Source organism: Nomascus leucogenys, chromosome 20 (genome assembly GCF_006542625.1).
Source record: "Nomascus leucogenys isolate Asia chromosome 20, Asia_NLE_v1, whole genome shotgun sequence".
Classification (NCBI taxonomy): Eukaryota; Metazoa; Chordata; class Mammalia; order Primates; family Hylobatidae; genus Nomascus; species Nomascus leucogenys.
The window spans coordinates 82,729,291-82,753,922 of NC_044400.1; the positions used below are offsets into that span (position 1 = coordinate 82,729,291).

Below are 24,632 nucleotides of genomic sequence, written 5' to 3' on the forward strand. Positions count from 1 at the left end.
CCAGACTGCTGCCAGCGGCTGGGAGGGGTGACCCGCGTGCACGCGGCTCTCAAAGGCCACCAGCGCCACCTGAACAAGACCCGTGGCGCGCACGGCGCAGGAGAGCTGGGCGCTCGGCGTGAGGCCCAGGTGTGGGTCGCGAGGGGACAGCCCCGGGCCGCACGCGGGTCCCCCGTTGCAGTGAGGACAGCGGTCGGGCGCCGGGGATCCTGGGCCTCGGGAAGGGCCAAGTCTGCGTGTGCGAAGACCCCACGGACGGAGCAAACCGCAAACCAAGCACCGCAAACCGCGCTTTCGGGGACCCACTGTGGGAGGCCCGCGGCGCTGCCCCTCGCCGGGGGCGTCCTGCGCGGCCGGGGGCCTCGGACACCATCCGCTTCTCGCGTGGGAGGCGCCTATCTGCGCAGCCGCGGGCCGGGGCCCCACAGGTACAACGCCGCGCGTGCGGCGTCCGGAGGCCGCGTGCGGGGAAGTCTGGGCCAGCTGCGGTCAAACCAAGCCCACGCGGACCAGTTCCCCACGGCGGGTTCGCGAGGGGCCTCCGCGCTCAGGCCCCGCCCCGCCCGATCACAGGGCCCGCCCCCAGCCCCGCCCATCGACAGGGCACGGCTGCGACCCTTAGCAGGCCCCGCCCCACCAGCCCCCAGATCCGCCTACCAGCAGCGCACGGCCCCGCCCCGGGTGGCCCGCGCCTGCGCAGTGGGGCGGGCGCAGTCGGAAGCCGGGCTGTGCGGCGCGGGCAGCTCCTGTACCCCCAGCGCGGACCCAAAGGGGCTCGGACCGGGAATGGCGGCGGCGGCCGAGCCCGGGGCCCGCGCCTGGCTGGGCGGCGGCTCCTCGCGCCCTGGCAGCCCGGCCTGCAGCCCCGTGCTGGGCGCGGGAGGCCGCGCGCGCCCGGGGCCGGGGCCGGGACCGGGACCGGGGCCGGAGCGGGCGGGCGCCAGAGCCCCGGGCCCCGCTGCCGCGCCGGGACACAGCTTCCGGAAGGTGACGCTCACCAAGCCCACCTTCTGCCACCTCTGCTCCGACTTCATCTGGGGGCTGGCCGGCTTCCTGTGCGACGGTGAGCACCCGGGCCCGATGCCCACCCGGCTGCAGCCCTGCCTCTGCCCCGTGGGCGGGAGCCTGAGCGGAGGTGGCACCGGGGCTTTCGCGGTGGGGGGCGGGGTCCCAGCCTTGCTCGCGGGACCTGCCTCCGTGGGGCGGCCGGGGCCTGTGCGCCGTGGGGCAGCTCCAGGCTGCGGGCTTCCTCACCTGGGAGGTGCGGGCAGCGTCTCCATAGTGCCGTGCGATGGCTGCGACCCAGGGGCTGTGCCTGATGCGAAGCGGACCTCCGCTGGGGTCCCCATGGCCGGCTTCCTCTCCCAGTGGCTGGGGCAGCAGGTGTGGCCAAGTAGAGCTGGCCTGGGCCCCTGGCCCTAGCCCTTTTCATGCTGTGGCCCAGAGCCCCAGCCTCCTGGAGAGCCAGGCCGGGCCCTGCCGTCCCGGTGCGCGTGCCCCAGCCCTGCTCCACCCAGCTGCCCCGCCCTTGCTGGGGTGAGGACAGCCCTTCCCTGCTCTGGGCCCGGGTGCTCCCAGGGCTGGCTCTCATCTTCCCCCGCGGCAAGCAGGCGGGCCCTGGGGACCACAGCCCAGCCTCTGGTGGGAGCGAGGGACAGGGGGACCTCAGCCCAGCCTCTGGTGGGAGCGAGGGACAGGGGGACCGCAGCCCAGCCTCTGGAGGGAGCGAGGGACAGGGGGACCGCAGCCCAGCCTCTGGAGGGAGCGAGGGACAGGGGGACCGCAGCCCAGCCTCTGGAGGGAGCGAGGGACAGGACCGGAGTCCTGGACGTTTGACACTTACTGTGTCCTGGCCAGGGACGCCGAGGTGGGAGGGGCTAAGGAGCGTCTGCTCTGCTCAGGGATTCAGGCCTTTGCTCTGGGGATAGGGGTCCACTCAGGCCGGGGTCCGCAGAGGAGACTGTCCCCTCACACGGGGATGTCGTCTGTGGTGGAAACGGCATGGTTGTTCCGACCCCCAGAGCTGCACAAGGTGGCCTGGCCCGCCAGCTTCTTCATCACATCAGAGCATGGCACAGCCATGCCTGCTGCCTGGGGATGCCAGGGGCTTCCCCAGAGGTGGGGAGTGTGGCATGTGTGGCTGAGGCAGCTCCCAGCTTGAGGCCAGACTCCAGGTCCCCTCCCCGTTCGGAGGGGGCACAAGGGCCCTCCTGGGCAGCACCCGTGGAAGAGGGGCCAGCAGCGGTGTGGGAAGGAGGGCGCCCTCCCCGCCAGGAGACCCAAGCGTGGGGCGTGGGGTGAGCAGGCCCTGTCTCCATGGGAGAGGAGGGGCCTGGGCGCTGCCCGTCCCCCCTTCTCTCGGTGGACCCTGGCCTGCTTCCAGAGCTTTTCTCTTAAGCTGCCAGGGGGAGCTTCTCTTGGTCCCATCTGGAGACTGGGGTGGCTGGGGCTGCAGCAGGTGAAGGGCAGCACCAGCAGGGCCTTCTGGAAGAGCTCCCTGTCCCAGCTGGGCTGCCTGGGGCTCCATGGCACAACCTTCACCCGGGGCTGTCTTGGCAGGTGTGTCACTGGGTGCCCTGCCCGCTCCCAGCCCCGGCAGCCTTTGCCCCAGCCCAGGGCTCCTGCCCTCCCTTCTGCCCCGGCCCCACCCTCGTGTCTTTCACTGCTGGGGCGTGGTGCTTGCTCCTCTTATGCCCTCCTGAGCACCCCGCCGGCTGAGGTGCTCCCTGGGTCCTGTGTACACGGCCAGAGCTCCTTGGGCGGCTTAGGGCTGTCCACTCCCCGGCGGCTCCTGCCTGCCAGAGCCCTCACCTGCCTGGGGTGGCTCTAGGTCTCAGGCACGGTGCACAGCATGTACCAGGGACAATTAGGGGTATGCGTAGTTTCGGGGGAGTGAGACACAGGTGTCCTTGGTAAAGCCAGTCTGCCGAAGGCCGAGAAGCCCCTGCCTCCTGACGAGCCTGATGAGCCCAGGGCTGTGCCTTGAGAGGCCCAACTGCAGAGGCAGGAGGAGAGCTGGGCTCACGTGTGAAGGGGAGGGGCTACTCTCTGGATGAGAAGACACACTCATTGTCCTCCAGGATGGTCAGGACCACCCAGGTTCTTGCTCCTGGGCTGCAGGCTGTCTCCAGTGAGTGGGGCGGGGTCGTGGGGGAACTCGGAGGACCACAGGGCCCCTGGTGCGGCATGGTGGGTATGGCAGTTGTTGCCCTGGGGCCTCTAACTTCCTGGGTAGGACAGGGGCCAACTCACGCAGCACTTATGCCCACAGTCTGCAATTTCATGTCTCATGAGAAGTGCCTGAAGCATGTGAGGACCCCGTGCACGAGTATGGCGCCCAGCCTGGTCCGGGTGAGTGGGGGGCTGGGTGTTGCACCTGCAAGAGGCTGGGGGATGTGTCAGCTCTCGTGGGGTCGAGGCACTGAGAACCTTCATGTGAGACGTTAGTGATACCCGCAGTTGAAAGGCAAAGGTCAGATACTGCTCAAGATTAAAAGGCTCAGCACCCTGCATGGATCTGCAGGGAATGATGATGAGAAAAGCCAGTCTCCAAGGTCGCAAATAGCAAGATCCTGTCCATAGAACGTGCTCAAAATGATGAAACTAAAGGGAGCACAGATGTAGAGAGGTTTCCAGGAGGAGAAGTGGGCGTGGCTGTGACATGCAGCGTGAGGGCTCCTGGGGGGATGGAGATTTCGGCATCTGGCGTGACCTTAGTTTGTAAGATCAGACACTTAGGGGAGCTGACAGAGGCTTCAGGGGGTCTGTCCAATTTCCCCACAGCTGTGTGAACCCACAAGCATCTCAAGGAAGCTTAAATAAAAAGCAAAGGCAGGAAGCCTGGGTGCCTGAGGGTGTCTTGGCCACCAGCCTCCCTCTAAGGGCTCTGGGTGGGGCAGGGAGGCGACTGGCCCAGGTCACTGCAGGGCACAGGGGACTTCCCTTCTCTGGTGACAGTGGTGACAGCAGGGACATGTAGGAAGGGCCAGGCTTATTCCTCCCTCAGCTGTCAGCCTTGCCGTCTTCAGACTGAGGCCCCCCAAGTCCGCATTCCCTGATGCTCTCAGACTGCAGGTGGGGCACAGGCCGCGAGGCAGGCCCGGGTGTGCAGCAGGACGGGAAGCCAGGCCAGCAGGTGCACCTGCCACTGGCGGGCATCCGGCTGCGCCGTCCCCTCTAATGTCTGACGCCCTGTTCCTAATGATGCAGTTCCCCGGCTGTGAGCAGGAGGCCTGAGGACGGTGGCCCTGGTGGTGGCCGGCACCCTGGTGACTCCACACTGGCTTGGGCAGCCCCTCCTCATGTGGACAGCCCGAGGCTGCAGCTTTTTAAAATTGATTTTAATGTCTTTTATACTTTGCTAAATTGGGAAAATATAAGTATGTATTTCAACTATATGCATGATAGGAAATTTAGAAGATGTATTTAACGGCTGGGTGCGGTGGCTCATGCCTGTAATCCCAGCACTTTGGGAGGCCAAGGCAGGTGGATCACGAGGTCACAAGATGGAGACCATCCTGGCTAACACAGTGAAACCCCTTCTCTACTAAACAAAATATAAAAATTAGCTGGGTGTGGTGGCGGGCGCCTGTAGTCCCAGCTACTCAGGAGGCTGAGGCAGGAGAATGGCGTGAACCCTGGAGGCGGAGCTTGCAGTGAGCTGAGATTTCGCCACTGCACTCCAGCCTGGGGGACAGAGCAAGACTCCCTCTCAAAAAAAAAAAAAAAAAAAAAAAGAAGATATGTTTAACAAAATAAAAGTCACCCACCATCCTGGCATGCTCACAGCTGCTATTCTGGAACACGATCTTTCTGTGTACACTTTTATTGGGTGTGGTTTAAGTTTGGGGATAAGGGCAAGAGTTGGAAGTGAAGACTTGGTCTTTCTCCTTCCCTTCTCGTGGAAAAGCAGCAGCCCAGCCCTCTCCAGCACACAAATGTTGGTCCACATTGGCATCGGGTCTGGGCAGGCCCCCACCACCTCAGGACACCCACGGGGACACCCACGATTGTCTCCCAGAGGGCAGTCCCTGTGTGCTGGGATCTTCCTGGCTCTGAGGAGACAGATGCCAGGCAGTTGACAGAGCCTCGCCTGTCCCAAGGAGGGAAGGGGTGGCAGGCGGGCCTCACTCCCCTGCGCTAGGCAGGGCTGCTGGGGGAGGCCACAGCCTGCTCCCTGCTTTTGACCAGCCAGGCTGTCCCCAGGACCCGGGGTGTGGTTGTTCCTGGGGCCTCCAGGTAGCACAGCCGGCTCGGGCCGGGCAGTTCCCAGCAGGGGCGTGAGCTGCAGAGTTGCGCAGGTGAAGAGGGAGGAGGGCTGGCCGGCAGCCTGGCCCTTACCAAGAGCGCTGAGGTGAGGCTGCGTGTGCCCCGCCAGGTTCCTGTGGCCCACTGCTTCGGCCCCCCGGGACTCCACAAGCGCAAGTTCTGTGCTGTCTGCCGCAAGGTCCTGGAGGCGCCCGCGCTCCACTGCGAAGGTACCTGGAGCCTGCCTGGCTCCCTACCCAGTGTCCTGGTCTCTGCTGCCCAGGGTGGCCCAGCCCACCCCTGTCGTGCAGCTTGTCAGGGGTGATGGGGGAGGCCGAGGGCTGGCCGCCTGGCAGAGGCCACAGGACAGTTAAAGGATGCGGGGTGGTGCTAGGTGGTGGGGATGGGGCCAGACCCAAGCGCCAGCAGAGGCAGGGGTCCTCCGGGGCGCGGCAGACACCTCTAACCCTGCCTGCCCACCAGTGTGTGAGCTGCACCTCCACCCAGACTGTGTGCCCTTCGCCTGCAGTGACTGCCGCCAGTGCCACCAGGATGGGCACCAGGACCACGTGAGTGCACCGGCCCCAGGGAGCCCTGGGGGGTGGGGCGGGCCCAGCTGCTGACTGCCCCCGCTCTGCAGGACACCCATCACCACCACTGGCGGGAGGGGAACCTGCCCTCGGGAGCCCGCTGCGAGGTCTGCAGGAAGACGTGCGGCTCCTCTGACGTGCTGGCCGGCGTGCGCTGCGAGTGGTGCGGGGTCCAGGTGGGCGCTGGGAGGTGGAGGGGGTGGGGGTGGGGCAGGAGAGGTGCGGGGTTGGGTGGATGCTGGGAGGTGGAGGAGTTGGAGGGGCGGGGCAGGAGAGGCGCGGGTTCCAGGTGGGTGCTTGGGGGCGGGCGGCAGGAAAGACCTGGGGTCCGGGCTGGGTCTGCGGCGTGTGGGGTCTTTCTCTGGACCTGGCGCACCTGGTGCCCCCGCACCCTGGCTCCGACCCCCGAGCTCAGGCGCTTGTCCCCCCAGGCGCACTCCGTCTGCTCCGCGGCGCTGGCTCCCGAGTGTGGCTTCGGGCGTCTGCGCTCCCTGGTCCTGCCCCCCGCGTGCGTGCGCCTTCTGCCCGACAGCTTCAGCAAGACGCAGAGCTTCCGCATCGTGGAGGCCGCGGAGCCGGGTGAGGTGCGGGCCGGCCGGGGTGCCCTGGGCTGGGGGCTGCGCACTGAGTGAGGGGTCCGTGTGCCCGACCCGCAGGCGAGGGGGGCGACGGCGCCGACGGGAGCGCTGCGGTGGGTCCAGGCAGAGAGACACAGGCAACTGCGGAGTCCGGTAAGTGCCCGCCTCATTCTCCCCAACTCCCCTGAGGTCCCCCGGGCGCCCGGGACTCACGGAGCTTCCCCGACCCAGGGAAGCAAACGTTGAAGATCTTTGATGGCGACGACGCGGTGAGGAGAAGCCAGTTCCGCCTAATCACTGTGTCCCGCCTGGCCGGTCCCGAGGAGGTGCTGGTAAGGGGGAGGCTGGGGGAGGTGTCTGAGCCCCCACCCCTCACCGCGTGTCCCCGCATCTGGCGCCCCTGACCTGGCTCCCGCAACCTGGCGCCTCTCACCCACCTGGCCCCCCCCTCCACGACCTGCCCCCCACTGAACCCCGCCTGACCCCCCGCAACTTGGCCCCCCTAACCTGGTGCCCTGCAGGAGGCCGCACTGCGGGCCCACCACATCCCCGAGGACCCTGGCCACCTGGAGCTGTGCCGGCTGCCCCCTTCCTCTCAGGCCTGTGGCACCTGGGCTGGGGGCAAGACCGGGAGTGCTGTGATCTCGGAGGAGGGCAGAAGCCCTGGGTCTGGCGAAGCCACGCCAGAGGCCTGGGTCATCCGGGCTCTGCCGCGGGCCCAGGAGGTCCTGAAGATCTACCCTGGCTGGCTCAAGTGAGACTGGGCCCGAGGCTCAGGGTCTGCTGGGCGGGGTTGGGGGGGGGCTCCAGCTCAGGCTGCGTCCCCACAGGGTGGGCATGGCCTACGTGTCCGTGCGAGTGACCCCGAAGAGCACGGCCCGCTCTGTGGTGCTGGAGGTCCTGCCGCTGCTTGGCCGCCAGGTGTGTACCCTGCGCCTGCTCCCCATCCTGGCCAGACTTGGTGGGGGGGTCACTGTCCCCAGGAGGCCAGGCCACCATCCTAGCCCAGGCGTGGCTGTCCCCATGGGTGTCCTGAGGTGGTGGGGGCCTGCCCAGACCCGATGCCAAGCTCTACCCCAACAGGCCGAGGGTCCTGAGAGCTTCCAGCTGGTGGAGGTGGCGATGGGCTGCAGGCACGGTGAGTAGATGGCCCGTGCTGGGCATGGTGGTCCCTGCACCTTTTGGGTCTGTACCTGCTGCCCAGGCTCTCCTGCAGGGTGGTGCCGGACATCAAGGCCGGGCTCTGCCCTCCTGACCAGCTCCACCTGCATCCCCATGGGCCCTGGGGGCTCAGGGCAGCTGCTTCCAAGGTGGGCAAGGAGCCTGGTGCTGATGGCCTGTGCCCTCACCTCTGCAGTCCAGCGGACGGTGCTGATGGACGAACAGCCCCTGCTGGACCGGCTACAGGACATCCGGCAGGTCAGTGGATGTGGACGCCGGCCCCCAGGGAACCAGCAGCCCTCAGCCACAGCCTCTGCCCCACGGGGTGGGTGTGCCCCAGACGCCAAGTTCTCCTTGGCTAGGCAGCGGCTGTCCTGGCTGACAGGGCAGTGCCCTCTGTCATAAGCTACTTGGTCCCTGCAGGGAGACCTTGAGCTGCAGACCTCCCCGAGATCCTCGAGGGGAATGGACGGGTTGTCCACAGCAAGGAAGCCTCTGTGGCCCTTTTCCTCATTTTCATGTTGACTTAATTCCTGGGAGTGTTCCTGATGCCCTGTCTTGCTGTTTTGCGGGTGAGGAGGCAGAGGGCCTGGTGCGGTGGTGCCATTCTCCCCGGCCCAGCGTCCCCGCCCCTCTCCCTGCAGATGTCCGTGCGGCAGGTGAGCCAGACGCGGTTCTACGTGGCGGAGAGCAGGGATGTAGCCCCACACGTCTCCCTGTTTGTTGGCGGCCTGCCTCCCAGCCTGTCCCCCGAGGAGTACAGCAGCCTGCTGCATGAGGCCGTGGCTACCGAAGGTGTGACCACCATGGCTGGCCGTGGGCTGCTGGCTGGGGGCAGGGTCGAGTGGCAGGCAGTGGGGCTGCAGTGCTGAGGCCAGCTCCTGCCTCTCTTTGAGCCACCAAGGCCTGAGCTCCGGGTCCAGCCCACGTCTCTTCCTCCAAGAGGCTCTGGAGCCTCCCGTCCTCTGTGGCCCTTCCCTGTGGTGCTCAGCCTCTGCCTCTCCCGCTCCCTCTGGGGGGCCTTGTACCTCCAGGGAGCTGGGAGTCCTGCTCCTGGAGTGGGGCAGGGGTACTTCCTGGGGAGGCTGCCTTTGGGGTGAGATGTCACCCCTGAACAGGCGGAGGGGCTGTCCCTGGCCCCAGTGCTGTGTGTCCTTCACCTCCCACCGCCCTGACCACAGCCTGCCTTTGCAGCCACCGTGGTGTCCGTGAGTCACGTCTACTCCCAAGGTGAGCCGCCCTGAGGGACATGGTCACATGAGGCCCAGGGGTGTTCCTGGGGTGAAGTGGGCCAGCCTGGCCCTCACGTAGCACCTGACCTTTCCCTTGGGCAGCCCTGGGCTGGGGAAATGTCCTGGTTTGGTTCCTGCCCTGACACCGTGGGGGCCATGGGACAGGCTCCCCCTGAGTCCCGGGCCCCTGCCACAGGCGCGGTAGTGCTGGACGTCGCCTGCTTCGCGGAGGCCGAGCGGCTGTACGTGCTGCTGAAGGACATGGCTGTGCAGGGCCGGCTGCTCACTGCCCTGGTGCTCCCCGACCTGCTGGTGAGTGCGCGGTCGAGCCGGCTCTTCACACACCCCAGGGGGTGGCCAGAGGGAGGTCTGGGTCTGCAGGTGCACAGGCCCCACAGCCAAACTCGCTCTTTTCATCTGGCGTCACTTCGTCGAATTCACTGGGGGCTCGTAGGTGCCACCTTGTTTGTGCCTCACAATAGCAGGAAGGACTCTGTTGCCCGTTTTACAGCAAGGGGCCTGAGGTCAGAGGGTCAGCGCTCATCCCAGGCTGCCCAGTGGGTGATACCAGCTCCATGGGGCACCGTGGGGCCAGGCCCAGCTTCCACGCTGCACCTGAGGCCTCCACCCAGTAGGGAGGCCCACAGGACGCAGCTCCTGGATGTGCCGGGTCCCGCTGCGGCTGCCTCGCCAAGGGCCAGAGCGTGTTTGTGACCGGCTGTCAGCATCCCAGGCATGGCCCTCCCGGTACAGCCTCAGCCTCACTCCCCCTGCCTGGGAGGCCTTAGGGCCTCTGCTCTCTGCCTGGAGCTCCCCAGGCCAGTCAGTGCAGCTCCCAAACTTTGGACGCTGCCCTTAAGACCCACAGTGTCCAGAAGAGGGGACACCTGGCAACAGGGCAGGGCCGGGGGAAAGGGGCATCTGGCCCATGAAGACAGGGCAGGGCCGAGGGAAAGTGGGGTCTGGCCCATGGAGACAGGGCACGGCCGAGGGAAAGAGGGGTCTGGCCCACGGAGACAGGGCAGGGCCAGGGGATACGGGGGTCTGGCCCATGGAGACAGGGCACGGCCGAGGGAAAGAGGGGTCTGGCCCATGGAGGGGCCGGAGCCTGGGACTCCACGCTGCACACCGTGCCTTCACAGTGGCCTCTTGTCCTCAGCCCATCCAGCCCCCAAAGGGTCCCATGAGGACCTCCCAGGTGTCCATGGCTGCTCTGCCTCTGAACCCTGACCCTTGACCCTGACCCCAGTCCAGGCGAAGCAGAACTCGAGCAGAATGAGTTGTCTGTGGATGGGACGGGTGATGCCTGTGGCTCCCTCCTGTGCCCCTACACCTGGTCTTGCCTGGCTCAGGACAGGGTGGCCATCCCCACTGTCCCGAAGATGCAGCCCCTGCCCCAGGTCCACTTACTCTGTGGGCAGAGCCAGGTGTGGGGCCGACACGCGCTTTCTCTCTCCCGTCAGCTGCCTGCCCTGGGGTGAGTGGTAAGTGGTGACCGCAGGCGGCTCTGCCTGCCAAGTGGGTCACGAAGCCCCGAGTGTGTCCTTGCCCCCAGCCACGGCCGGCCCCTGTGCCGCTGTCCACCCTGTGTCTGCACCCGGCCTGTGTGTCTCCTGTTGCCCAGCCTTCCCCGCTGTGGGGGCCCCAGCCTCCTGTCATAGGGTCCCCAGCCTCCTGTCGTAGGGACCCCAGCCCTGAGCCTGCTGTGTCTAGATCCCTGGGTACTGTGTGTGGGGAGATGGGCTCTGTCCTGTGGCCGAGGGACGCCGCGTGCCACCCTGTGAGTTAAGAGCTTTTCTCGGCTGCTGTGTAGGTGGGCGGGGGCCTGGGAGCCGCCATCCTCCAAAGGTGTGCACCAGAGGCCCCTCAGGGGACAAGCCTTGGTCTCCCTGGCAAGGAGTGCCACGCAGAGTCCCACGTGGATTTCCAGCCTAGACTCATGGGCTGCATGGCCCAGGCGGGGGTGGTCTGTTCACACGCAGCTCAGTGGGCAGGTCTGAGGCCTTCGTACTGGGAGCACCAGGCAGCCAGCCAGCTGGCCTCAGTGCCGCCCTGCTGGCCAACAGTGAGATGGGGTGACCACGCAGCTCATGTGTGAGGCCTCGTGTGTGAGGGTGCTGGCCACGCCTTCCTGGGGAGGGGGCTGGTCCAGGCCAGGTGGGCTCAGGGTTGGGGGCTGGGCACTGCCTGGCAACTCCAGCAGTGGGGACACCCCACCTTGGGTCCCCATCCTAACCCAGGCCCCTGTCTGTCAGCACGCGAAGCTGCCCCCAGACAGCTGTCCCCTCCTCGTGTTCGTGAACCCCAAGAGTGGAGGCCTCAAGGGCCGAGACCTGCTCTGCAGCTTCCGGAAGCTACTGAACCCTCACCAGGTCTTCGACCTGACCAACGGGGGTCCTCTTCCTGGGTGAGTCCAGCGGGACCCCTGGTCCAGGGCAGCAGCAGGGGCGGGAAGGGCCCCAGGAGGCAGCCACAGCTGTCTCGGCCGGCAGGAGCTCCATGGGCATCCCGTGCTGGGACCTCGAAGTCCTCCACGTGGCCAGGACGGGCATTTGAAAAGGAAGAGGCAGCCTGGGTGGGGGATGGGCTGCGCCCACAGCTGGTGGAGGACACTTCCTGTCTCCTGCTAGGCTCCACCTGTTCTCCCAGGTGCCCTGCTTCCGGGTGCTGGTGTGTGGTGGCGATGGCACCGTGGGCTGGGTGCTCGGCGCCCTGGAGGAGACACGGTACCGACTGGCCTGCCCGGAGCCTTCTGTGGCCATCCTGCCCCTGGGCACAGGTGGGGTCAGCCATGCAGCCGAGGAGGGGGCCTCAGGGACTACCCCTTCCTGCGCAGCTTTCGCTGAGGCCTGGCCTGGCTGTCCCCGGGGTGGGGTCTGCACCCGGCTGATGGGCAGGTGGGTGTGGACAGATGCTCTGTGTCTGCCTGTGTCCCAGGGAATGACCTTGGTCGAGTCCTCCGCTGGGGGGCGGGCTACAGCGGCGAGGACCCGTTCTCCGTACTGCTGTCCGTGGACGAGGCCGACGCCGTGCTCATGGACCGCTGGACCATCCTGCTGGATGCCCACGAGGCTGGCAGTGCAGAGAACGGCACGGCAGACGCAGAGCCCCCCAAGGTACAGGGCAGCCCGGCGTGGGGTGCCCTTCAGGCTCCCGCATATGACCTCGCCACACGCGTCACAGTGGGCGTCCTCTTCCCAGTCACGCTCGGGTGTACGCGCCCGCATCATCCCCTCTGCAAAGCGGGCAGTTGAGGGAGGCACAGAAAGTGGCCACTGCTGGGGATTGTGCCGAGCCAGCTGGCGACAGAGCCTGGCCAGGACCTGCCCGTGCTGCCCTCTCCTGGGTGCTGGGCTTGTTGCTGGGGTGGCCCTTGCTCTTGTCTCTGCGCTGGCAGGAGGCAAGGAACTAGACCTGCCGCTGGGGAGCTCAGGGGGCCTGGTGAGGGCGGCCGGGTCCCGGGAGCTGAACGCCCTGTCCCCAGATCGTGCAGATGAGTAACTACTGCGGCATTGGCATCGATGCCGAGCTGAGCCTGGACTTCCACCAGGCACGGGAAGAGGAGCCTGGCAAGTTCACAAGCAGGTACTGGGGCCGCAGGGGCTGCCACCTGGTGATGCCATACCTCCCTCAGGTCCCCCAGCAGGGATAGGCAGAGGGGCCGGAACCCAGAGGCTGCCTAAGGTGGGGTAGGGCTTCCCCTGGTGATGGGCGACCTGCCCTGTCCTGCAGGCTGCACAACAAGGGCGTGTACGTACGGGTGGGGCTGCAGAAGATCAGTCACTCTCGGAGCCTGCACAAGCAGATCCGGCTGCAGGTGGAGCGGCAGGAGGTGGAGCTGCCCAGTATCGAAGGCCTCATCTTCATCAACATCCCCAGGTGCTCGCGGGCGGGGCTCCCCAGAGGCTCTGCCCGGCGGGGCCACGGGCAGGCTCAGCCCTCGTCCTGCCTGCACCTACACCTCTGTGCCCGCTCTCTTATGTGGCAGCTGGGGCTCGGGGGCTGACCTGTGGGGCTCCGACAGCGACGCCAGGTTTGAGAAGCCGCGCATGGACGACGGGCTGCTGGAGGTGGTGGGCGTGACGGGCGTCGTGCACATGGTGAGCCGCCGGCCGGGTGGGCGGGCGAGTCCAGGGTGGCATCCCTGGTCCCCACTGAGCCCAGCTGGCCTCTCCCGCCCCAGGGCCAGGTCCAGGGTGGGCTGCGCTCCGGAATCCGGATTGCCCAGGGTTCCTACTTCCGAGTCACGCTCCTCAAGCCCACCCCGGTGCAGGTGGATGGGGAGCCCTGGGTCCAGGCCCCAGGGCACATGATCATCTCAGCTGCTGGCCCTAAGGTACGTGGGGTGAAGCTGGAGAGTCAGGGGAGGTGGGCCGGGCTGGGCCGGCCATGGGAGTGGCCGGTGGTACCCAGGTGGTGCTGGCATGGCCAGCTGCGGCCAGGGTCTTCCTTGAGTCTGGGAGGGTGCCTGCCTCAGGAGGGCTGTGCCAGCGGTCAGGCAGGCCAAAGGTGGCACAGGGAGCAGCCAGACAGGTCCCTCCCCTTCCGTGAAATGGGGCTGAGATGGCCTCAGCTGCCCGGGGCCCCAGGACTGGGGGCTGCCCGTGTACCGTTCTTCCATCGGCCATGTCACCCTGGTCCTCTGCCCCCTGCCCTGGGACAGGTCCACATGCTGAGGAAGGCCAAGCAGAAGCCGAGGAGGGCCGGGACCACCAGGGATGCCCGGGCGGACGCTGCGCCTGCCCTTGAGGGCGATCCTAGGTAGGGGTGGCTGGGGCAGCCCAGGGGCTCGAGCCGTCTCTGCCCCCGCCAGCCTTGTTTTCAGGTGGTCTGGAGGCAGCTCCATGTCCACACAGTGGCCGGCCCTGTGGTTGGACCTGGCTACGGCCCTGACCGCATCTTCCCGGGGATGCAGCTGGACCAGCCCTCATCCCATTGGTGACGCACGTTGGTGTCACAGCCCTCATCCCACTGGGGACTGCTGTGCAGGCAGCAGTGTTTCCCCGTGTCCCGGGTGGGCGCAGGGCTCTGGATGGTGAGCCCTCTGCCCCGTGGGGGCCTGGTCCTCTCCTCAGGGGTGGGCACCCATCCCTCCATCTCTCTCCCCACTGAGCCCCTTGAGCTGGACAGTGCTGGACGCAGGCCGTCCCCCTGGCCGGTCCTTCAGAGCAGCAGGCTCCCTGGTGTGTCCCTGCCCCAGCAGACACAGGCTGCCAGCCCCTCCAGCCTCACCTCCCCGCCCTGGGCAGCAGGTGTGGGCAGTCCCTGGTGGGCAGCGTGTCAGGCTGCCGGGTGGTGGTGACTGGTGACTTCCTTGTGTTCGGGGAAGAGAGAAGGTGCCTTCCCTTGTTTTCTGGCCTTGTGATATACAGATGGCAGCTTGGACCCCAGGTACAGCTCCAGGGGCAGGCAGTGCCCAGCTGGGCCTGATGGCCCTTTCCTAGTGCCTCTGTTGGGGGAGGAGAGCCTCTGTCCATGTGGAGGCTAGGAGGTCTCAGGTGCTGCCCTGGCAGCACCAGAGTGTGGGCCGGGCCCAAGTGTCTGCCCCTCGGCCCTCAGGGTGGGGCATTTAGCACCCAGAAGGGACCAAAAGCAGGGCATGGCTGTGCAGAGGAGTTTGTGGAGGTGTAAACAGTCCCATGCATGTGGAGGAGCAGGCTTTCAGCCCCAGACCCCACGCTAGCACTTTCCACGCTGCTTGCCCGCCGTTGACGTGCAGTTCCCAGTGCCTGTGTGAGCCGACATCTGCTCAGTCCTATCCCTCGCCAGCGTGTGGAGACCCAGCTTCTGCAGCGCCCCTGCTCCCACGCCCCCAGATAGCTCGGTGGAGGGTCCTGCATCTGGGCCAGGCTGGGGTGCACCCAGCCAAAGACAAAGCTGCCTCCATGTGCCCAAGGATTAGATGGCGCACTGGCCCCGGGAGGAGTCTGACCAAAAATGGAGCCAGCTCTGTGGGAAGCCCTGACTCCCCCCACGAGAAACGGCCCACGGTGCGGATCTCCCCGTTCCCTTGTGGGGCACAGCTGACCTGGGCCTCCGATTCTGTGGAGCTTTCCTGGGCGTGGCTTTGACCTCAGAAGTGGCTGTGGTTTGACCTCAGGAGTGTGTGGCCTGGCCCAGCCTGCTGCAGCCTCCTGGGGGGCCCTTGGTGCCACTAATCCCCCGACCCCCTGCTTCTGCCAAAACTGCACAGACACATGCATTGTAAGGCCACTTGCGGCCTCCAGCGTGCACTCTTGTTTACGTCATTGTCATCTTCAAGACTTGTCCTTTGTGATTAGTTTTGCTTCGCGAGCCCTGGTGTGGACTGTGGTCTGTATGAATCGTGTGTAACTGTGGTGAGGGGCTTGTCCTGTATGTGAGTCTGTACCCAGGTGGGGTCTGTGCCCTGCACACCAGGCCCCTCTGTATTTATCGCTGCCTGAATGCAACAGTAATTTATATCTAGGACAAATACAGTCTGGGCGTCACTATCCTACCATCTCTTCCTCATCTTTGTGTCAACAACCGAGGGGAGGGGAGGGCCTGGCCTGGCACCCCCCCCCCCCACCAGCTCTGTATAGGCCTCAGAGGGGCTGGGAGTGGGCAGCCCCTCGGGTGGGTGGGCTTGGCAACGTGTCTTCAGGTGAGAGAGAATGGATAGGCAAATGCTATAAAGCACATTTCAAGTTCCCGTGAAACTCCTCTCTCCGCAAAAAGTGGAGAACAATTTGAGGACTGAAATAGAGCATGATATTTCACAATGAAAATAAAATCAGGCCACGCAAGAACCACTGCGGCCTGCCCGCGACTTGGCTTCCCCTGCCCAGCGTCCTGTCCTCCCTGGTCCATCTCTGGTGGGGACGGCTGGGAGTGGGCTCTGGCCGCTAGCAGGGGGCAGGGAGGAGCTGGGACTGTGGGTCGTCCTGGCCCGTGGCGGGCGGCGGGGGGTGTTCAGGCCGGGTGAGGCCCCGCAGGACCCGCAGGCTGGCCAGGGCCAGGCCCACGAGCAGGCGCAGCAACAGGAAGGCGCAAGGCACGGCTATCTGCATAAGGTGGAAGATGCCCACACTGAATCTGCTCAGCAGGCAGGTGGAGGCAAAGGCCAGCAGGCTGGCGCAGGGGTACAGGGCCAGCTTGGCGAACATGAGCACATGCTCCCGGCCGCCAAACCACACCGAGGGCTGCAGCGTCTCCGCCTGGTGCAGCAGCGCCGTGGTCCAGATGGCCAGCTGGAAGATGCTGGCCAGGAAGATGATGGTGCAGCTGACGCGCACGCGCTCCAGCTCATCGCGGGGCTGCCGGGCGAAGGCCGAGGTCTGCTGGTAGGCTAGTGGGAGGCCGCCCACGAAGGCCAGCGAGAGCGTGTTCAGCAGCCCCATGGCCCGCGTGGCCTTGCGCACATGCAGGAAGAGCGAGTGGTGGGCGAACCACAGCAGTCCCACCGTGGCGAAGGAGCCGAAGTACGCCAGGAAGCGCGGCCCGGTCGCGCTCAGGGCGGCCACGAGGCTGCCGCCGAACCTCTCCTTCACGTCCTTGGGGTCCGGGACGTTGTCTTCGCTGAGAAGTGAATAGATGCATTTGTGCCGGCCTCGCCGTGGCCACACAGGCCCCAGCAGGGTGGGTGAGCGCCTGTCAGAGCTGCCTGGACCTGGCACATTTTCAGATGAACCATGTGGACTTTCCAGTGTGCTAAATTTCAGAATGCCGTATTTATGTATATTTGGCGCACTGACTGTTAGGTGCTGTTCATCTGAAATTCCACAGAAACTGGCACCCTTCTGCTCTGTGCTAATGGGAGCCCAACCCTGCTAGCCCAGAGTGCTGCTGGGGACCCTGGGCTGCAGCCCTCTCTGGCTGAGGCTCTCCTGTGTCTGCTGTGCAGGACCAGCCTGCTGTGGGGCAGCGAGGTCTGTTCCCTCCCAGCTTCCAGCCCTCGGAGCCACCCACACAACACCCTGGCTGAAGCTCTGCGGAGAGCTTGCCTCCATGGTTCTCAGATGCACACGGGGGTCTCAGGAGGCCGAGTCCCAGCTGGACTCTGCAGCCCCAGGGAGGCTGGGAACCACCCTTGTCAGGGCTGCTGCCTTCTGACGGCACCACCCAGAAAGCCGGGAACAGTGTTGTCCTTCAACATTGGGACGTGGAGGACAGTGATACTCAAGCAGCCCCAGACAGACTTCTGTCCTCCAGAACAATACGCAGAGGGCGAGGGGCAAGGGGTGGGGGGTGGGGGCAGGAGACAGACGGGGGGCAGCAAGGGCAGGAAGTTGCTGGGAGGGGCAGCTCTCCTAGCCATGGCTCCAGGTGGAGGAGAGGTCACTGTCCCAGCCCCACGCTGCAGCGTCTCCTCGGCAGGTCCCTCCCAAGGGGGCCGAGCTGGCTGCACAATCAGGCACGTCACCCTGGAGCATCCCTGGCACCTGGGCCTTAGAGATCAGGTGCCAACGAACGTTTGCTTCCCGTTTTTAAAAATGCACACGACAGCAGAGAAGAGCATCAGGAGACTTGGACTCGAGAATATCAAGTACAGAATATAAAACCATAGTGTCTAACCCCAAGGTGGTCAGAGTGCTGAACTATGACCAGGGAACAAGACACTCCAAAAGGATGGAAGATGTAAAAAAGCAAATTCAAACTTACGATGGCCGGGCGCGGTGGCTTACACCTGTAATCCCAGCACTTTGGGAGGCCGAGGTGGGCAGATCATCTGAGGCCAGGAGTTCAAGACCAGCCTGGCCAACTTGGTGAAACCCCATCTCTATTAAAAATACAAAAAGTTAGCTGGGCGTGGTGGCACGTGCCTGTAATCCCAGCTACTTGGGAGGCTGAGGTAGGAGAATCGCTTGAACCTGGGAGGCAGAGGTTGCAGTGAGCTGAGGTCAAGCCACTATACTCCAGCCTGGGCAACAGAGCAAGACTATCTCAAAAAAACAAACAAACAAAAAAACAAAAAAAAACACCACAAAAACGTGACGACTGAGATGAGATGAGCACTCTAACAGATGAAGAGGCAGATGACGCAGCAGAGGAGCAGACGCTGGAAGGAAGCAACAGCCAGCCGAAAGGAGCTGGAGGGGCTGGGAGGCGATGGGGGAGACTGGGAGGGAGCAGGAAGGCTGGCAGGGACTGGGAGGAAGCAGGAGGGAATGGGAGGGACTAGGGACTAGGAGGGGCTGGTGTTGGGGCAGGGGTGAGGCCTGGGGTAGGGGGATACCCACGGCTGCTGAGCCCCTCTGAGAAGAGTGAGGATGGCAGTTGGCGGCTGGTGCTGACCTCGCCCTGGCACCCCATCCCCGTCCGCGCTTGGGGTGGGAGCCTCTGGGAAGGGAGGGGCCGCTGGGAAGGGAGGAGCCACTGGGAAGGGAGGGGCCACTGGGAAGGGTGGGAGCTGCTGGGAAGGGAGGGGCTGCTGGGAGGGTTGTCCTCCGTGAAGTGGGGGCTGCCCTGACCTCACACAAAACTCTAGGCATCCAGAGGAGGGTGGAGCCAAGACCCCTGTGCCTTTCTGGGGTTTCCAGGATGAGACGCCAGGGACTCAGACACACTGGCCGCCTGATAGCTGGGGCAGGTGACTCGGGGTCCTCACCAGATGTCCAGGATGAGAAGTGTGGCCACGATGGCGTAGACTCCGTCGCTGAAGGCTTCCACCCGCTCCTTGCTGAGTGGCTCGTGGAGGTCAAAGGTGAAGACTTCCACTGGGTGAGCCGAGGGATCCCTGTGGCCTGTGGACATGCCAGGAGCGTGGAGCTGGCCAAACCCCTATGTGGAGCCAGAGCCCACATGGCTGTCACTGCCCTCATCCCTGAAGAGGTCTGGAATGTACAGGCCAGGAGAGGAGACAGGACACGGATGCCCCGAGGGGCGGAGTGGGGGAGCCCCAGCCACCACCACACACATGGGCCTCGGCCCTCGGACAGCCCTCAGGGTGGAGCAGCCACACGGAGGTGGGCGGACTGCAGGCCTCTCAGGCCAGCCCACCCAGTCATCACCTACCCAGGAGCCTGTCTCTGCACCAGCCGGTGACCTTGCTGACGTAGGGGAGGAGGATGACAGCCACCATCAGCAGGTAAGACTGCAGGGAGACAAACCACAGGTCAGTGCCCTCCACAGGGGGCCGAGGCCAGGCCTTATCCACACAAAGCTGTGTGCTAAAGCAGGGGCTGCGGCAGAAGGGAGGGTCTTTGCAGATCATGATAGGGCCTAGTACCCAAAAAGTGTAAAGAGTTCTTAAGCCAGCACAGTGGCTCATGCCTGTAATCCCAGCACTTTGGGGGCTGAGGCAGGTGCATCGCTTGAGCCCAAGAGTTCGAGACCAGCCTGGGCAACATAGTAAGACTGTGTGTTTACGAAAAATAAAAAATTAGTCAGGTGTGACTGTGTACCTGTTGAACCTGGGAGGTAGGAGTTGCAGTGAGCGGTGACCCAGCTCACTGCACTCCAGCCTGGGTGACAGAGCAAGACCGTGTCTTAAAATTTATTGTCTATCTCCCTATCTGAAATTCTTACAACTCAACAATAAAAAGACGACCCAATTAAAAATGGGCAAAGGATGAGAACAGACATTGCTCCAGATGAAACACGCAAATGGTCAACCTCTCGCAGATCAAAACCACAACGAGATTCTTCATATCCACTAGGATGGAGAGAACTGAAAAACAGCAGGTGTTGATGAGGATGTGGAGAAACTGGAACCGCCATGTGCTGCTGGTGGGAATATAAAATGCTGCAGCTGCTGTGGAAGTTTGGTGGTTCCTCAAAAAATTAAACTTAAAAAATTAAACACAGAATCACCAAATGACCCAGAAACTCACTGCTAGGCACACACACCAACAGCCTGAGGAGACAGATCCGAAGAGACAAGTGTCCAGCAACGCTCAGAGAGGCATCACTCCAGCAATGCCCACAGTGGCTCCACTCGCGACAATGCTCACAGCAGCACCACTCACGGCAGCTACACGTGTCCTGCAGTGCTCACAGCAGTGTCACTCACGGCAGCTACACATGTCCAGCAGTGCTCACAGCAGTGTCACTCACAACAGATACACGTGTCCAGCAATGCTCACAGTGGTGTCACTCAACGGCAGCTACATGTGTCCAGCAGTGCTCACAGCAGGACCACTCACAGCAGCTACACGTGTCCAGCAGTGCTCACAGCAGCACCACTCATGGCAGCTGGAGGCGCACATGCCCAGATCCCTGTCCATGGATGAGTGTGCCCACATGACCTGGCAGGAGACTCACAATGGACTATTCTGGGGCCATAGAGAAGGAACGCGGTTCTGACACGGCCGACAACACAGGTGAATCTTGACAACAGAATGTTAAGTTTAAGAAGCCAGACACAAAAAGGCCACACACTGTGTGAGTCTCTGCATATGAAGAATCCAGAACACACAAGTTCACAGACACAGAAAGTGCATCTGGCTCCCAGGGACTGGGGCGGGGCAGAATGGGGAGTGAGGGCTCCTGGGTGCTGGGTTTGCACTGGAGGTGATGACAGGTTCAAAACAGGACAGAAGGGGTGTCTGCACACAATGCAAATGTACTCCACGCCGCTCAAGTGCACACTTCATGACGGTTACAATGGTAAATATGTGTATTTTACCAAACGTAATTTAAAAAGGGAGCACAGAGGACCAGGCCATGTGAGTGTCCTGGTCACCAGAGGCCTGTGTCTTCGCACTCAGTCCCGCTTAAGTGCTCAGGCTAGTGCAGCCAACACACACGTGACAGCCCCAGGCCTTCCTCCCCGTGCGGCCTGGGTGTGGCACTTCCCCACCTCCTCGCAGGAGGCTCCTGGCCTGGGCGGTGCTGCCTGCCTCCTTCCCCACCTTCCCCATAACGTGGCCCCAGCTGGCGAGGATGGACGCCTGCCCGCTCGTCTGTCCTGCACTGTGGCCACCTCCAGTTCACCACGTGGGTGAGAACACCACAGATGTCAACACCAATTCCAGACACATTCATGATCCAGTTTTCAGGCTTCAAGTAACCGACACACGATGAGGGAAGTGCCTCCAGGTGCCAGGTGGGTGTGCGCAGGTTGTCTTAGCAGGAGGCAGCCAGCACCATGGGGTCAGGGGGTGGGGGAAGTGCTGTGGAAGAGCAGGGAAACTAGGGAGGAGGGAGCCCATCCTGGGGACAGGCGGGGGGGTCTACAGGGGCTCGCTGTGTGGGGCTGGGGAGGGCCTGGGAAGGATGGGACCATGCACAGTGAGGGTGGGAAGGTGGTGGCAGCTGCCGCTACAGGATGCAGGGCATGAATGTCTGAGGCCCAGGGCAGAGCCCAGGACCCATGTGGTATGTGTTACAACAGGAGGGCTTAGTGGCCAAGGTCATCCAGGGGAGGTGGGGATGGCCTGGCCCAGGGCAGTGAGAGGCTGGGCCTGGAGGACACAGCCCAGCGTCTGGGTAGGGGCCGGGGCGGGGCACAAGGACACCTGCATGTCCCAATGACATGCAAGGGTGGAGGGCTGCAGGGCTGCAGCCAGGGAGGTCTGACAGTGTGGATAGAAGGAGGCGAGTATGGGGCGAAAGCCCCAAGGTGGGGGGCGCGAGCAGAGGGACCAGCAGACGTGGAGGGGCCTTGCGAAGACCCTGCAGCTGTGGAGGATGAAGCCAGGATGCAGCACCGAAGGCTGAGGATGGGCTGTTGCCCTGTCAGAGCCACGGAGGGCAAGGTGGCTTCTGTGGCCTGGCTCCTCCCTCTGGAGTCCTGGAACTGCTGACAGCTTGGGCCTCCCAGCACCACCCCAGGGACCCTCCTTCCTAGAGTCTGCCTCCCATCCAGGCTTCCCTGGGCCAGCTGCAGGAGGGGAGGGCATGGTCACTGCAGGCTGCTCACCCTCCTCAACGCCGCGCCTGCTCATGGGCAGCTGGGCTGGGCTGTCCTGCGATTCTCAGCCTTCAGGCCTGGCCCCAGCTCAGCCTCAGGCCCTCAGGCTTGCCAGCCACTCGCCTGCCCTCAGCCCCTCCAGGCCCACATCCGGGCCCTGTGGCAGGTGTGGCCGCCCTGCCCAATCCCAGCCATGGGTGCTGTCTGTCTGTGTCCTCCACACGACGGCTACCCCCTAGCCTGGGTCCTGACCTCATCAACCAGCCTGCCTGCCTCCTGTCACTCGGCCACTACCAGAAGCGGCTGTCCCACCTCTGAAACCAGGACTGCGCCAGACCTGCTACCCCTTACCCCTGCCCACTGTGCTGGCCACCCACCCGCCCACCTCTGCCCAGCGTTCAGCCCACCTGCCTTCTGCCCAGAGCCCCTGCCCCTGTTCTGACCTCACAGAGGCTGCGGTTGAGGACATCCACCCCTCCTGCCGGTGCCTGTGGGTGGCCCACCCTCCTTGAGGAAGTCCCTAGCCTCTGGCCTGCCCCACACCATCCTCCCTGGCTTCTCCCCCTTCCTGTTTCACAAGCATCAAATGCATCCAGTCTAAGAGCCAAGCAGTGCAGCAGCCACGGCCCCTGGGGCTCACAGGCCACCCCCAACTGTAGCCTGGCGCTCCCCTGGGCTCGGCTATGCCTGGCCTGTGGGCCTCTAACACTCTGGAGCCTGCCCTGCTCAGCTCCCCAGCTCGAGCCCCTCCTGGTGGAGGAGACAGCCTGCCCAGGCCTCTAGTGAGTGAGGCAGCAGCACCAGGCCCTCACTGGAGATGTTTTTTTGTTTTGTTTTGTTTCTTTAGAGACTGAGTCTTGCTGTGTTGCCCAGGCTGGAGTACGGTGGCTATTCACAGGCACAATCCCTCTACTGATCAGCACAGGAGTTTTGACCTGCCCTGCTTCCAACCTGGGCTGGCTCCCCACTCCTTATGCAGCCAGGTGGTTCTCTGCTCCCAGAATCACCATATTGATGCCAAACTTAGTGCGGAAATCTGACTGGCATAGCCCAGAACTACAGCCCAGAACTTCCCGGCTCCCGCGGTCCTCCCGCGTCAGCCTCCGAAGTAGCTGGGACTACAGGTGCGCCACTGCCACCTGGCTGTCGTCTATCTTAAACTTGGGATTCTTCTGAAATGTTTACTAAACATTTAAAATAACAACCATTCATTTCTCCACAATTCTTATGGTGCTCTGGGTTTAAAAATTCAATTTACTTCAAAGGTGCTCAAGCTGGTCCAGCCGCCGCAAATAAAGTTGCTACTGAAAGCACCTCTGAAATGGCTGCGGTTTCTCTCTGTTCCTGGATGATGGCTGCATTACTAGAATGATGGTCGTATCCTATTAAAATTAGCCGTTGGCTTAAAAAAACACAAGTGAGCAGACCTTGGTCTTTGGGCTAAGAGGCTCCCAGTTGTCTTTTACCTGCGTGAGGGCTGCTAGGAGGCCCTGCTCTCCGCTGGCCCCGCCCCTGGCACTGCTGCCCGGATGCACGCGGTGGCCCCGGCAGACCTGGCTTCTGCTGCCAACAGCTGGGTCCTCAGCTCTGCCTTCTCTACTTTCCCAGGCTCCATTCTGGGTTCTGGAACTTTCTTTGGTTGCCTTCTCCCCCTCCCTGGTGGCTCACATTCTCCAAGCACCAACAGCTGATGTCCCCATGAGCAGATGCTGGTCTTATCCCCAGGGGCTCCTCCTCCAAACACTGTTTGATGTTTACTGTCCTGACACAGTTTTGTATAGATTCCTTATCCAAAAGAAAACAGGCTGGGCGCAGTGGCTCACACCTGTAATCCCAGCACTTTGGGAGGCTGAGGTGGGTGGATCACGAGGTCAGGAGTTCGAGACCAGCCTGGCCAACATGGTGAAACCCCGTGTCTACTAAAAATACAAAACTTAGCCGGGGCTGGTGGCAGGTACCTGTAATCCTGGCTACTCGGGAGGCTGAGGCAGGAGAATTGCTTGAACCTGGGAGGCAGAGGTTGCAATGAGCCGAGATTGCGCCACTGCACTCCAGCCTGGCAGCAAAACTCTGTCTCAAGAAAAAAAAAGAAAAAAAGAAAATAAAGGCCGGTGTGGTGGCTCACACTGTAATCCAGCACTTTGGGAGGCCGAGGTGGGAGGATCACTTTAGTCCAGGCATTCCAGACTAACCTGGACAATATAGCAAGACCTTGTCTCCACAAAAAATACCAAAACTATCCAGGTGTGGTGGTGCACACCTGTAGTCCCAGCTACTTGGGAGGCTGAGGTGAGAGAATCGCTTGAGCCCGGGAAGTTGAGGCTGTGGTGAGCCAAGATCGCACCACTGCCGTCCAGCCTGGGTGACAAAGTGAGATCTTGCCTCAATAAACAAAAAACAAAACAAGAAAACGAGTGCACCCCTGGACTCCGGGTGTCTCTGTTTCTCGTCATCGTCGTCGTGAAGCTTCTCTGAGAAGGACACTCAGCTGCCCCTTCCTTCGATGAGTGTCCGTCTCTGTCCTCGACCGGCTGGGTCTCGGGGCCTCAGGTGGAACAGGCCTCCCTCCCTGGTGCCACTCACTGCAGCCCTGGGCCTCACACACAAGACCCTCGGTGGGACCCCTACCTGTCTGTGGCTCTGCCCCCACCCCCATGTTTGTGGCTCAGTGGGGACATCGCTCCCATGGTGGACCCCATTCCTGCCTGGGCCCCAGGGGCTGTCCCAGCACTCACCAAGGGGACAAAGAAGAGAGAGAAGATGGCGGCTGCAAAGCACAGGGCTGGGCCTTGGAGGACGATGCCCAGGACATGTCGTCGGTACAGAGCCCTGTGAGCAGAGCGCTGGATCTGCAGGCTCAGCAGGTGCGGGAAGTGGAATGCGTACCCCACAATGAGTGCCTGTGGGAAAAGCAAGCTGCAGGACACCGGCCCCGAGAGTCAACCCCCGGGCTGCATGGCACGCATGCAGGGGTCTCGGGGTGGGGGTCAACCCCCGGGCTGCATGGTGC

The 24,632-nt window shown here is 63.4% G+C and overlaps 2 protein-coding genes across 9 annotated transcripts in view; one reads left to right on the top strand and one right to left on the bottom strand.

The window, feature by feature from the left end:
- Positions 1-744: 744 nt before the first annotated feature.
- Positions 745-15,286, top strand: DGKQ (diacylglycerol kinase theta). 4 transcript variants are annotated; one of them, XM_030801314.1, is made up of 23 exons: positions 745-1,063; positions 3,272-3,351; positions 5,378-5,477; positions 5,731-5,816; positions 5,888-6,013; positions 6,269-6,416; positions 6,494-6,568; positions 6,647-6,747; positions 6,937-7,169; positions 7,246-7,336; positions 7,499-7,553; positions 7,773-7,834; positions 8,221-8,371; positions 8,771-8,806; positions 9,005-9,120; positions 11,064-11,215; positions 11,439-11,587; positions 11,746-11,924; positions 12,293-12,393; positions 12,541-12,687; positions 12,797-12,908; positions 12,992-13,144; positions 13,472-15,286. In XM_030801314.1, exons 1-23 carry the CDS (start codon positions 787-789, stop codon positions 13,571-13,573), a joined length of 2,832 nt encoding a protein of 943 aa, XP_030657174.1. In that variant the 5' UTR covers positions 745-786; the 3' UTR covers positions 13,574-15,286. The 4 variants fall into 4 exon arrangements, with proteins under 4 accessions (XP_030657174.1, XP_030657173.1, XP_030657172.1 ...); XM_030801313.1 differs by having other exon boundaries at positions 7,246-7,553; XM_030801312.1 differs by having other exon boundaries at positions 12,992-15,286.
- Positions 15,287-15,517: 231 nt separating this feature from the next.
- TMEM175 (transmembrane protein 175) overlaps positions 15,518-24,632 on the bottom strand; it is a 30,031-nt gene continuing 20,916 nt past the window's right edge. For 3 of the 5 annotated variants that reach the window (XM_030801315.1, XM_030801317.1, XM_030801319.1), the window contains 4 exons: positions 24,358-24,522; positions 18,784-18,862; positions 18,377-18,512; positions 15,518-16,479 (listed from right to left, as the gene is read on the bottom strand). In XM_030801315.1, the coding sequence (XP_030657175.1) occupies positions 15,675-16,479; positions 18,377-18,512; positions 18,784-18,862; positions 24,358-24,522 (1,185 nt within the window). In that variant the 3' untranslated portion in view covers positions 15,518-15,674. The remainder of the gene's footprint in view (positions 16,480-18,376; positions 18,513-18,783; positions 18,863-24,357; positions 24,523-24,632) is intronic. The other 2 variants (XM_030801316.1, XM_030801318.1) reach the window with 1 other exon arrangement.